Here is a 13,583-nt window from a genome sequence, read left to right as displayed (position 1 = left end):
AATACCAAGTTCCTTCTATAACTTTTAAGGAAAAAACAAAATCCTATTTTGTCAAGAAATTCATGTCTAAGATTTGGACTCAATTTTAGTAGCTGCCTATAGGCCAGGACTTCTGTCATTGTTAACAGTTCTTCTTTTAAAAAGTCCCTGGGTATGATGACACAAATGGTTTGTACTTGTTTGGCAACCAAAAAATTGGTGGTTCAAACTCTTCCAGTATCACCATGGAAGAAATAGGCTGGGCAATATGCTTCCATAAAGATTACAGCCTAAAAAAACTTATAGAGCACTTACTTCTATTCTGTAAGATATAAGGTTTCCAAACTCATAAACTAAAAACAAAATCACCTGTTCTGCTTTTTCTTATTACAACTTTTACATCTTCTCTTCCTAATCTTCTCACCCTCTTTTTTTAACCTTTATTTTAATGGGCTTTTATGTTTTGTTTTTTCAATATGATCTTACAGTGAGCCAAACCAAATATGTTTTTGTAAAATTCTTTTAGGAGAATAATTTTATAGGGTTTTTTTTTTGTTGTTGTTGTTTTTAAATAGGAAAAGGATAGATGCCCACAAAAAGTAATTCCCATAAAAGAAAAACACTGAAAATTTAGACTTCATTAACATAAGGAACTTTTTTTCATTAGGAAAGGGAATCGGAAGTGCATAGATCTGAAGAAAATATATATGATTTTATAGATATATGATTGATATTCTGAATCTATCAAGTACTTCTGCAGAATTAAAGAAAGAATCCCATTTAGAAATGGGCAAAAATTGAACAGGTACCTTACAAAAGAAGATATCCAAATTGCCACTGTTGTTAAGCTCTGTTGAGTCAGTGCCAACCCATAGTGACCCTGTATAAGGTTTCCAAGGAGCAGCTGGTGAGCTTGAAATGCCAACCTTGCAGTTGAAACGACTTTGCAGTCTGGTGCGTTAACCCACAGTGCCACACAAAGATTCCAAATTATCGTCGTCATTGTTGTTGTTAAATGCTGTTAAGTCAATTCCGACCCATAGCGACCCTGTATAAAGGTTTCCAAAGAGCAGCTGGTGAGCTGGAACCACCGACCTTGCAGTTCAAATGACTTTGCAGTCTTGACTCATTAGCCCACAGTGCTACACCAGGATTCCTTTACACAAGTAAAAATGTCATTGTTCATCAATTAAAATCATGAGAAGCCATTGTGTATACAGTAGAATGGATAAAACTAAAAGACAACAATTCTAAGAGTTCTTGCTGGTGAGAGTGTAAATTGTTCAACCACTGTGGAAAATTGGTAGTGTCTCCTAAAGATAGCCATATGCCTACCCATTGATCCAGTAATTCCACTCCTTGATAAAATACTCAAGAGAAATGTGTATGTATGTTATGAAAAACGTGTAAGAATATTTACAACAACTTGATTCATAATAGCTAAACGTTGGAAGCTGCCCAAATATGTATCAGCTGAAGGATGGATAAATAAACTGTGACACATTTTTAAAAGAACTAACTACATAACAATAGGGAATGAACTACTCATTATATGTAAATATAACAACTTATTAAATGCTGTCTGACTCAGTGACCCTGTATAGAATTTTTTGAGGAGCAGCTATTGGGTTTGAACTGCTATTAGCAGCTCAGTGTCTATTCTATAGCGCCACACCAGTATTTTGTTGACTGAAAGAAGTCAGACACAAGAGTATACATTATATAAGTTCATTTTCTGTGTGTGAAGGTCAAGATAGGAAAAATTTCCAGGAAAATTAATAGAATTAACTCTACTGTGGTACTAATTGCCAACGTGATTCCAGAATAAGTTTTAGCACCTAGAAAGAGAATTGGAAACATTATGTTTTGTTTTTTTTTTTAAAAATGAAGAGTAGGCAAAAACTAAACTTTGTTGTTGTTGTTGTTAAGTGCTGTCGAGTCGGTTCCGACCCATAGCGACCCTGTACAGGGTTTCCGAGGGTGTAAATCTTTACGGGAGTAGAAAGCCTCGTCTTTCTCCCGCGGAGCAGCTGGTAGTTTCGAACCGCTGACCTTAAGGTTCGCAGCCCGATTCGTAACCACTACTAGGATGATGAAAATCTGAATAGTGGTGCCTATTGAGGGAGAAATAAGTATTGACTGGGAAGGGACATGTGAACCTTTCATTGTGCTGTCAGTTCACTTCTGACTCACAGTGACCCTGTAGAGGCTTCCCAGGAGTGGCTGGTAGGTTTGAACTGCTGACCTTGCAGTCCAGTGCATTATGCTACAGTGCCACACCAGGACTACTGAGAACCTTTTATTGTTGTTAAGTGATGGATTGAAATGCGTTTTTCTGTATTGGATAATCTGTATAATAAGCTGTTTGTGAAATATTGTATTGTGTGCTTTGGTATTGGGAAATGAGAAAAAGGAGGAGAGTGGGTTTTTTTTCCTTAACTTTTTACATCCCTTAATATCTAAGCATCTTTGCTTATAAACTATAATTCCCAAACTGCTCCTTCCTCAAAAAACACAAAAAAGCCCAGGAATTTAATGGAGAAGGAAAGGAAACTACGTTACATTCCTATTTTCTTCTGTGCCCAAACCACTTCATTATTTTCTGCAGTTTTAGCTTTATTTTGCTAACAGTTTAGAGTATGAGCTAGCCACATAATAGATTATTCACTAAGGTAAAGGTATTTATTATTGGATTTTGCCTTTAATCTTAAAGATTATTTGTGGTAGTAAAAGAAACTTAGAGCAAGTTTCCATGTTTATTATAGCAGTTTAGTTTTTTGTATTTTTAATTATTGCTGTTATTTTCTACTCACACTTTAAAAAACAACAATAAACCACCATTGAAGGCACAGATAATGAATAACAAAGCTGTTTCCACATCCCAGGAGATGGTGCATAGAAAGAGTGCCTTGTACAGTGAATTCTCTCCTTGTATGTAGTCCATGTGAACACTAGATGGTTTATGAGCCCCTGTGGTAGTGATGCGTGCTTTCTAATGGCTTACGATTCATAACGATACTGTAGTGTTTCCGAGGCTGGAAATCTTTACAAGAGCAGAAAGCCTCATCATGTTCTCCCTTGGAGTGCCTGGTGGACTCGAACTGCTGACCTTGTTGTTAGTAGTACAACTACTCCCCAATAACAAGCCCCGGTGGTGCAGTGGGTTGTCTTTAGAGTAGTAGTCTCTTGTTTTGGATATTAATTTCTTTTTTTTTTTTAAGCTCATTAACAAACAGCATCATTTTTCATATCTCAGCAGAGTTGCTTTATTTTTTATTTTGGTACGCTGAAAACAATAGGCATCTTTTGCTTTGTCAAAGCAATCTATTTTTTTAAAAATAGGAAACTATTATACAATCATCTATCTGCCTAGTACAATAAATGGTTCTCTTAACTGCTTTTCTATCTCTGTAACTTTTGTTTCTTTGCTTGAAGATTTGGTAAAAATCTTTGTACTCTTCCCTGAAAAATGCTTACGTGAATCTGAACTCAACTTTCAGAAAGAATGTGTTATGGGCCTAAAGTTAAGAACTTCCACACAATAAAAAAATTATAAATTATATCCTGAGAAACAGCTGAGTTTAGGGGATGTCTTTCCCATCAGAACTACCTGTTAGTATACTCCATGTATACGCTCAACTTACATTTCAGACAACTATCAAATTATCACAATACTAAATCAAATACCAAGGATCTTGGCAGGAAAATGGAGGAAGGAAGGTATATGCTTTTATTTTTTTAATCTTCTAGGAAACTTTTCTGCTTGTCAGTGTGATTCAGAGATTGGGCATTTCATATGCATGTATTTTTCTCTCTTGTTTCTGCTGACTGGAAATATTTTGTTTAACAATGTCTTCATTAAATCAAAACCCATGATGTTACCTTGGGGATCTTTTAAAGAATGCATTGTTTAATCATGGGAAAAAAATGGATATCCATTGAATTTGATCTGAATAAGTTAATATTTACTGGGTTGTTTGATATGTTGATAACTTTACTTTCCAAGATTCTGGCTGGAGTCCTGGTGTGGTGATATAGGATAAGAACTTGACTGCTAGCCTCAAGGTTGGCAGATCAAACCCACTAGTAGCTCCTCAGAAACCCTGTAAAAGGTCACTATGAGTCAGAACTGACTCAGTGGCACTTAACAAGAAGATTCTGTTTATCTGTGATAATTGGCTGGGGTAGGTAGCAAGTTAATAATAATTAGGATGTTAGTATTGTCATTAACAACAGTGGTTAATAGTAGTTTATTAAGCATTTATTTGTATCAGGCATTGTGATAAACTTTTATGCACAAAATGTCTTTTATCCCCATAGATACTATATAAGGATGTTATCATTGGAATTTCCATTTTATCGATAAGAAAAACCACTCAAGGTCACACACACAGAGCTGGGACTTGAACTGGTGTCTCTCTGATACCAAAATATCTTGATTTAAGAAACAAAATTATGCTGTATTATTGTAGATGCCTCCATATTAGTGTCAAAAAAAGGAACTTTAACAGTTAATATATTTTAGATCAGTTATTGAATATGTTAGTCATAAATGGTGGTCCCATTCAGAATAGAAAGGGTATATTATTATTGGCCTAGTTGGACTCAGAAGAAATTAAGTCTTTAGCCAGCTGGAGTAATTTTTTTTCCCCTTCATTACAGAAAGGCTTGGTCAGAGAATGACTAGGAATGTGTTTGGAACTGTTGAAGAACTTGTTTGCCTTTTGGTGTAGCTTTTTATGAAGGTTTTTCTTCTATTATTCTTATCTTGACGTTATTGGAGTGTTCCAAAAATCATGTACAAATGGAAATTTTTTACTTGTGGGCAACATGATTTCTGAAATGGAAGAGAGATAGGAAAGTCTACAATAAATGCCAATATTTTAGAGGGGGATAAGGTAACGATGATAGATCTTCAGAGGAGCTTTAAAAAAAAGTATAATTGATTGGTTAACAATGATTTTCTGTGGTCTAATAGTTGAGGTGTGATAATTATGGCATAACTATTATTTACTAGAATCTTCAGAGAGATCTCAAGCATCATAACTAAGAGATTTGATAGGGTGTGTCTGTATTGGTGCCGAAAGAATCATTCATTACAACAGTAATAGTTTAGGACAACCAAGATGATAAACGTAGAAAAAAGATAAAGTAGTTGAAGTTTGTAATAGATGTTGCAGATTTGTATGTGCCATGTGACCAAGTGTACGAAGAAAGAAAAAGAAAAGTTTACTTGTAAAATTAAGTGGTGGTGCTGATGGTTGTGTGCCATGGCACTGTGAGTTGGTTCCAGCTCACAGTGACCCTGTACAGAGTTTCCAGGCTATAAATCTTTATGGAAGCGGAAAGCTTCATCTTTCTCCTGCGGAGCAGCTGGTAGATTTGAACTGCTAAACTTGCAGTTTGCAATTGTTAACAAAAGTAGGATCCCAACTGAAAAGAGGTATGCTAAGAATCTATAGTACCCAGCCCAGCTGTGCTCTTCTTTTAGCAAAATGCAGTTCCTCCTCTTCTATCTAATTCATTTTTTCTTTTCCCCCCCTACAGACATTCCATACACCAAGCTTGGGTGATGAGGAATTTGAAATTCCACCTATCTCCTTGGATTCTGATCCCTCACTGGCTGTTTCAGATGTGGTTGGCCACTTTGATGACCTGGCAGACCCTTCCTCCTCACAGGATGGCAGCTTTTCAGCCCAGTATGGGGTCCAGACATTGGACATGCCTGTGGGCATGACCCATGGCTTGATGGAGCAGGGCGGGGGGCTCCTGAGTGGGGGCTTGACCATGGTAAGGGGCAAAGCATTATCAGGCTTACCCAAGTTCTTATGCATGGTGTTAGGGGAGATAAAAATATCTCTTTTATCTGCTATACTTGGATATTACTTGATTCCATTATTGGGGGCAAAAAGACGAACCAATAAAGACTTAATTTCCCTTGAAAAAATGAGATTTACTGTCTGGGACAATTTTATTTGAAAATTATTTTGGGTTTTTTTCTTTGGAGGGAAAAAAAGCTTACTGTTTCCCTTTTTGACTGAGGTGGAAACGGGCTCTGTTTGCCTACCCAAAGTTCTTTTCCTTCCCTTTTATTATGGCCTGGGATTCAGATATGAGTGTGATAACTGACATTTTGAAAGATTTATTTAAAAATTGTCGACCAACTATAATATTGTGAATATGTGCTGTAAATAAGTGTGTTGTGCTTCTAGCACATCTCAGCAGTAGCAACATCTTAACATTTGATGCCACACTGATTGCCTATGTATTGCAACTTTAAAGGCCATTATTTTGGGAGGGCAAGGAGCTCTGGTAGCGTAGTGGTTACAAATCGGGCTTTTATTCTATGTGTGTCCCTGTTTACAGGTTACTGAATAATTTGTTCTTTAAATTAATTTTACCAAAATTAAGACTTTTCTGGTTATTTTGGAGTACAAAGAAGTGAATTTCCTAATTTCTGTACTTTGCTAAAAAGCTTAATTTGTGTTATGCATAGACAGGTTATTTTATGTCCTGTTGGGTTAAACAGTGAGATAATCTGGGTAAGCAGGGGATTTATAAGCTGCCCTGAATTCGAGGGGGAAAGAGTGGTGTTTTTTATTTAGTGTTTAATGAGTCCTTCTGCTTCTCTTAGGACTTGGACCATTCTATAGGAACTCAGTATAGTGCCAACCCACCTGTTACAATTGATGTACCAATGACAGACATGACATCTGGTTTGATGGGGCACAGCCAGTTGACCACCATTGATCAGTCAGAACTGAGTTCTCAGCTTGGTTTGAGCTTAGGGGGTGGCACCATCCTACCACCTGCCCAGTCACCTGAGGATCGTCTTTCAACCACCCCTTCACCTACTAGTTCACTTCATGAGGATGGTGTTGAGGATTTCCGGAGGGTGAGGCATTCCCTGACACAATCAATTCTGCCACCATACTCTAGGATAAAATTTGTGGCATACAGAACCTTATCACTATTCCTTATTTCTGCCCTGCCCTTCCCTCTGATATTTCTGGGTGTGGGGTCATGACTCTTCACTTTGTGTTTAATTCTCCTCCCGGTCTCCATTCTCGTGGGTTCTCACATACTTCACTAATGTCTTTTAGTCCTATTACCTCTAAGCATTTCTGAAAATTTAATCTATATGGCTAGATAGCTTCTCCACAGATAAAAGTCCTTTTCTTACAGTTCTTTGGACAAAGAATTTCCTTTCTTCCTTCTTGTAATTCTCTTTTTTTCCCCCACAGCAACTTCCCTGCCAGAAGACAGTTGTGGTGGAAGCAGGGAAAAAGCAGAAGGCCCCAAAGAAGAAAAGAAAGAAAGATCCTAATGAGCCTCAGAAACCAGTTTCAGCATATGCTTTATTTTTTCGTGATACACAGGCTGCCATCAAGGGACAGAATCCCAATGCCACTTTTGGGGAGGTCTCAAAAATTGTGGCCTCTATGTGGGACAGTCTTGGAGAAGAACAGAAACAGGTGAGCATGTAATGAACTTGTTGCTAAGGGCCATTAAGTCGGCTTTGACTCATAGTGACCTAGTATAGGGTTTCTGAGGAAACCCAAAACTGGTGTGTTTGAACTGCCGACCATATGGTTGGCAGTCCAGTGCTTATCTTCCAGCGCTATACCAGTAACTCAAGTGGTGGCGGTGTGCCTTGTTGTTAGTTCCGACTCATAGCGACCCTGCACAGGGTTTCTGAGGTTATAAATCTTTACAGGAGCAGAAAGCCTCATCTTTCTCCTGCAGAACAGCTGGTAGTTTCGAATTGCTGACCTTGAGGTTAGCAGCCCGACTCGTAACCACTATGTTACCAGAGCTTCTTAGTAAATATTGTAAAAGTTTTTGATTAAGGGGATAAAAATTCAAGAGGTTTTCCTAGAGTTTTTTTAGATGCCCTTATTAATATTAGTTCTTTATCGTGGAAGTTGCAGCCATACAATGAAACCAGAAAAGCCACTTAAAATTTTTAATAATTATAAAAACTGAATCCTTACTACAATAACCTCATATAATATCATTTCCTGCTTTTACTGGAGCTGGAAATTGGGGCTGTAACACTACACTATCTAAGTTAAGGTCACATCACTTAAGTGGCAGAATTGAGATTATAACTTGGGTTCTTCAATTTCAAGCCCACAATTAGCTTCCTATTGTATCTGTTGTTATTCCTGATCTGTTTTCCACTGTTTAAAGATATTGAACTTTTCTAAGCCTCTTTGTTTCTCACCTGTAAAATTAACCTTATTACTTGGTAAGTTACATGATAAGGTGGCTAACTCTAAAATCCACTACTTAGTTTGGGTTTGGAAGTTAATTTAGGGTTTCCTCACTGGCCTAATGTAAAGGTAAAAACTATGGTAGTTTCCCGTAAGAAATTTTAATCTGGTAGGGTCATGGTTTCATGGGGCACCCATTTTATTTACCTAATAACATTTTTAGTGCCTCTGCTCTACTTTGTAGTTGGATGTGAAGTGCCTGTGGTCCAAAAAGCTTGAAAGTGGCCACTGAAGGCACAATTGGTCTTTCTTTCCTGGAACAACAGAGGAAGGGGTCAGGAACAGGAGGAGAATATGAAATGTGACTTGTTCCATGAATTTGCCTCCTTTGCCATGAAACCAGAACTGGATGGTGCGTAGTTCCATTACTGAACATTTTGATCAAAGATTCCACAGAAAAATCCTTACCAAAAAAGAGAGAAAATGTAGAACTGAAGTTCAGATTCTCATGGCGTCTAGACCTCCTGGAGACATGGAGGTTGGGTGAATCCTGAAACGCTTTGAGAAAAATTTTTAATAAACCTTAAAACAAATGATCCCTTGAAGTCTTCTTAAAACCAAACAAGTGAATTTATGGTAATAGGGAAGGATTGACTCAGAAAAGGAGGGTGAGATTGGTTATACAATTTGGAGAATACAGTCAGTCACTATATGGTACATGTTTTTCTGTGTATATTCTCAAGATAAATTATTTTTTAAAAGCTTAATCTGGGTTAAAATCAATGAAATTGTGATACTGTTTAAGTATAGTTAAGGTAGAAGATAGCTATCATTATCTTTACTGTAGACTCTCCATTTATGATGTCAGAATCTACTACTTAATTTATTACTTAATAGTAATCTATTACTGTTCACCAAACCACCCTAAATGTGATGGTTTAAAACAGGCAGTGTATTTTTCTCATTCTGTGAGTTGACTGGGTGGTTTTTGTGCTATTCTTGCCTGGGTTTATTCCTGCAATTGTAGTCAAGATGACTTTACTCCATGTCTGTCAGTTGGTGCTGCCTGTTGGCTGGGATGCCTTGCTTCTCCTTTTCATAGCTGCTTATCCTCCAAATCATTTACTGCCTCTTTCACACTTAGAGAAGCATTCTAAGAAAGCAAAACAAATGCCTCAAGGCCTCTTAAGTTTCAGTATCACTTTAGTGACATTTTAATAATCAGAGCAAATGACAGCTAGCCCAGACTCGAAGGGGAAATAGACTTCAGGCTTTTTTTTTAAGTTTTTATTATGAATTAAGTGATAGTTTACCTGGGAGAACATCAGCTTTACATTCATTCTATTGTGTTTTGTTTCACTGCAATCATTACAGTCCCCTCCATGCATCATCATTCAACAGCATGTGCTTCCACTCCCTCTGTTTTAAACTTCAGTTTTTGATGGGGAGTGAGGCATGCAGAATTGGAAGAATTGAGACCATCTTTGCAAACAGTTTACCATATCCTTTAAGGGGGAGTATATTGGTTAGGTCCTCAGATTAAGCAAACTGGTGATCTTATATGTAGTTTTAGGGTCAGAGATTTTTCTTTTTAGAGTGGGCATGGTTAATGTTAAAAAAGTACATAGTTAATTTGACAAGAGTCTTGTTCAGACGAAGGCTCATTATAGTGAGCCTGTCATGGTGGCTGTCATAATTGTTAGATTTCAGAAGTATATTCACTAAAAGGAATTGTCTATGAATTTTCATTTATTGATATGTGGTGTTGTAGGATCTGCACTGGATCATGAACCACCAAAGTCGGCAGTTCAAGCCCAACAGCTGTTCCTTGGACATCCTATACAGGGTTGCTATGAGTTGAAACCGACTTGATCGCAGTTAACAATAAACAGCAATATAGAATTAACTGTCTTCTTAGGCCTATGGGCATCTTTTTAAAACAATCTACTTCCTGCAGGTTTATAAGCGGAAAACTGAAGCTGCCAAGAAAGAGTATTTGAAGGCTCTGGCTGCTTATAAAGACAACCAGGAGTGTCAGGTAGGAGTTTTGGATATTACTACTGAAGGTGGGTACTTAAACCATTAAGAAGTTTTCTGAGCTATGGGGTTTTTTTTTTAATCAGTTATAAGAAATAACCACCACCAAACTCTGTGGAACTTATTAAAACTATGTAGTATTAAAAGATTAAAAATGTCCTAACAGCTTTCCTGTTAATTCCAGTGTATAAAACCTTGCCACAGTCTGAGTTTATTTGTAACTTCCAACGCTACTTTTGCCAGGATAGTGCCCACAGAGGTTCTTTTTTCTTCATAAGTCTGTATTGTTATCTCTTCTTGGGAGGTGATTAGATTATGTCCTGGGTAGAAAGTAAATTTCCCAATGACTTTTTTGCTCTGTCTTCTTTCAGGCCACTGTGGAGACAGTAGAATTGGATCCAGTGCCACCAACACAGACTCCTTCTTCACCTCCCGTGGCTCCCGTTGATCCAGCCTCTCCAGCAGCAGCCTCAACAGAACCCCCTACTCTGTCCCCTTCCATTGTTGTTAACTCTACTCTTTCATCATATGTTGCAAACCAGGCATCTTCAGGGCCTGGGGGCCAGCCCAATATCACCAAGTTGATTATTACCAAACAGATGTTGCCCTCTTCTATTACTATGTCTCAAGGAGGGATGGTTACCGTTATCCCAGCCACAGTGGTGACCTCCCGGGGCCTCCAGCTAGGCCAAACCAGTACAGCTACTATCCAGCCCAGTCAGCAAGCCCAGATTGTCACTAGGTCAGTGTTGCAAGCAGCAGCAGCTGCTGCTGCTTCTATGCAACTGCCTCCACCTCGACTCCAGCCCCCTCCATTACAACAGATGCCTCAGCCCCCTACTCAGCAGCAAGTGACCATCCTGCAGCAGCCTCCCCCACTCCAGGCCATGCAACAACCTCCACCTCAGAAAGTTCGAATCAACTTACAGCAACAGCCACCTCCTCTGCAGATCAAGATTGTGCCTCAGCCCACGCTGAAAATACCAACTACCTTAGTCCCACCAACTGTGGAAAGTAGTCCTGAGCAGCCTATGAACAGCAGCCCTGAGGCCCATACAGTGGAGGCAACTTCTCCTGAGACATTATGTGAGATGATCACAGATGTAGTTCCTGAGGTGATAATTCTATTCTCAAATCTTTCTTCTAGACCATTAGAAACATAAGAGCAATTTTGGTTGACCCAGGAAAAGTGAGGGTTGCTACGAGCATTTAATTCCTGACATGAGGGAAGTAAAACATCCTGCAGTGTAGTGACAACAGTGACTTGTCCCATTCATAACTAAACAGAAGCAATACCATAATTGGACTAGAGAGGACACCATTTAAGCATAGAGTTTCTTTTTAGAGCTGTTTATCAAGAACTCAAAGTTTTGGTGATATGAATCCTTCCATTTCTCCTAGGTCTTTGCTTGATGTCTCCATTGAGTGAAAAATATGATTGATTCATATCATTAAATCTTTTAAGAGAGATAAACAGATGTCAACTACTCTAGCTTTAACTTGCATATAACTAGTGGTTCTCTCAAAATGGGACTTTTTGAGATTCTAGCTCTGATTAATGAAGCAATCACTTAAAAAATAGTAACACCGTATTAAGAGAAAACTTAATTTCCAAGTTCTTTCCATTTTTCTAGAAGTATTACATTTTTGTTTCCCACCTAGCTTAGTTGAGGTGACTCAGCTACACATATTCTACTCTTGATTTGATACATTCAGAGGGATATACTTCAAGTGTGGAATAAAGTCATTGGTGGGTACGATTAAAAACTGCAGTAGCTTGTGTCCAGTCTCCCTAATAGGAAGACTCTAAAAATCTAAAGTTGGGGTGCACGAGGAAAATTTCACTGTTGTATGTCAGGGTTTCTAATACCTGTAACTTTTGATTCTTGGGGCAAATTTGACTTGCAGGCTGGCTAGGCAGGTTGCAATCTACTACATGTTTTGTGCTCTCTTCCTCTAATAGGTTGAGTCTCCTTCTCAGATGGATGTTGAATTGGTGAGTGCGTCTCCTGTGACGCTTTCACCCCAGCCTCGATGTATGAGGTCAGGGTGTGAGAACCCTCCTATTGTGAGTAAGGACTGGGACAATGAGTACTGCAGCAATGAATGTGTGGTGAAGCACTGCAGGTAAGCTTATAGTTTTCTGTCTTGTAATCTAGGTATTGCTAAATTAATTGCTGAGAAGCATGGTAACTTTAAGCACATAATCAATATTAACTTTACATTAGGTATAATAATCTGATTAGGTAGAATATTCTAATTAGAGACTATCATTAACTCCTTAGTGAAAATTAGATCATTTAGAGAATTATAAATGGATACATGGTATGTTGGTAATATTTTGTAAGATTATGAAAGGTTGCCTACAGACAACAAACTAAGTAGCACAATAAGATGCTAAATATGGTAGGCCAGGCAGGGAAGGGTGTTTAGTTCTGAAAACCTCTTCTCAGATTTCCCCTGGGGTTTATCTATATCCATGAAAGAAGGCATTGGTATTTCCTTTTGCAAATCCTCCAATAGATTAGGACAGGGCTCTTCCTTATTGTTTCTGACTTTTAGTCCAATTTGTATTCCTGTGTGTAATGCCATGTCACTTAGATGTTACAGAAAATTATCTAGAAACCTAATGGTTTTAAAACAGTTAATAAGAGTATGTCTAGTTGTAATTCTAAGTGTGTGTATCTCTTTCTCTCTTAGGGATGTATTCTTGGCCTGGGTAGCCTCTAGAAATTCAAACACAGTGGTATTTGTGAAATAGTTTTTTTGTTCTCCAAGTCAGTGAAGACATCTCTGCTGGGAATGTGTCCAAGAGCCTGTTTTTGAAACACAAGCTGGGCTTCTGGTGGTACCTGATCTCAACCCATGGTGGCCTTTCTGCTTCTTCTCTTTCCTTCCCTTCAACAGTGGCTAGGCTGTGAAGCACAAGGCCAATGAATTTGCTATAATCTGGAACTGCTTTTTACTTTCAAGTACAAGCAGAGATACCAGTGATAATAGCAGAGGAAAGAAGTATGGGCAAGCAGAAATATGATCGTTGGGGTGGTGGGTATTGTTCGAGGAAATCTGTTGGTATAACTGTCATAGGACTTGCCTAAGATGATTAAAATGGAAATGTACTCAGCTTTAAGCCTAGGAAAAAACACCACTGTGTACATCCAACTGAAAGAGAATGAAAGGTTGTGTTCCAGTGTTAAAACAGGAAACTACTATTATGTCTACATACTTTGAAAACAACAGTTTTCAATACACTAGGCACACTGGGCTGTAAGAGAAATAACATCACTTAGGAATTTTCTTATTTATTTCTTTCTACAAATAATACCTTTTCAGTAGTCTGCCTTATCTGAG

General features: G+C 38.2%; 1 protein-coding gene across 3 annotated transcripts in view; it reads left to right on the top strand.

Moving 5' to 3' along the window:
* The window catches only part of TOX4 (TOX high mobility group box family member 4), a 17,180-nt gene extending 3,820 nt beyond the window's left edge, over positions 1 to 13,360 (top strand). The window contains exons 3-9 of one of the 3 annotated variants that reach the window (XM_006835466.1): positions 5,527 to 5,769; positions 6,614 to 6,874; positions 7,224 to 7,454; positions 10,153 to 10,233; positions 10,604 to 11,347; positions 12,196 to 12,359; positions 12,933 to 13,360. In XM_006835466.1, the coding sequence (XP_006835529.1) occupies positions 5,527 to 5,769; positions 6,614 to 6,874; positions 7,224 to 7,454; positions 10,153 to 10,233; positions 10,604 to 11,347; positions 12,196 to 12,359; positions 12,933 to 12,993 (1,785 nt within the window). In that variant the 3' untranslated portion in view covers positions 12,994 to 13,360. The remainder of the gene's footprint in view (positions 1 to 5,526; positions 5,770 to 6,613; positions 6,875 to 7,223; positions 7,455 to 10,152; positions 10,234 to 10,603; positions 11,348 to 12,195; positions 12,360 to 12,932) is intronic. The other 2 variants (XM_006835468.1, XM_006835467.1) reach the window with 2 other exon arrangements.
* Positions 13,361 to 13,583: the final 223 nt, after the last annotated feature.

Source organism: Chrysochloris asiatica, unplaced genomic scaffold (genome assembly GCF_000296735.1).
Source record: "Chrysochloris asiatica unplaced genomic scaffold, ChrAsi1.0 scaffold00017, whole genome shotgun sequence".
NCBI classification, from domain to species: Eukaryota; Metazoa; Chordata; class Mammalia; order Afrosoricida; family Chrysochloridae; genus Chrysochloris; species Chrysochloris asiatica.
Note: the sequence above shows the minus strand (reverse complement) of the source record. Positions and strands in the feature narration are given on the sequence as shown.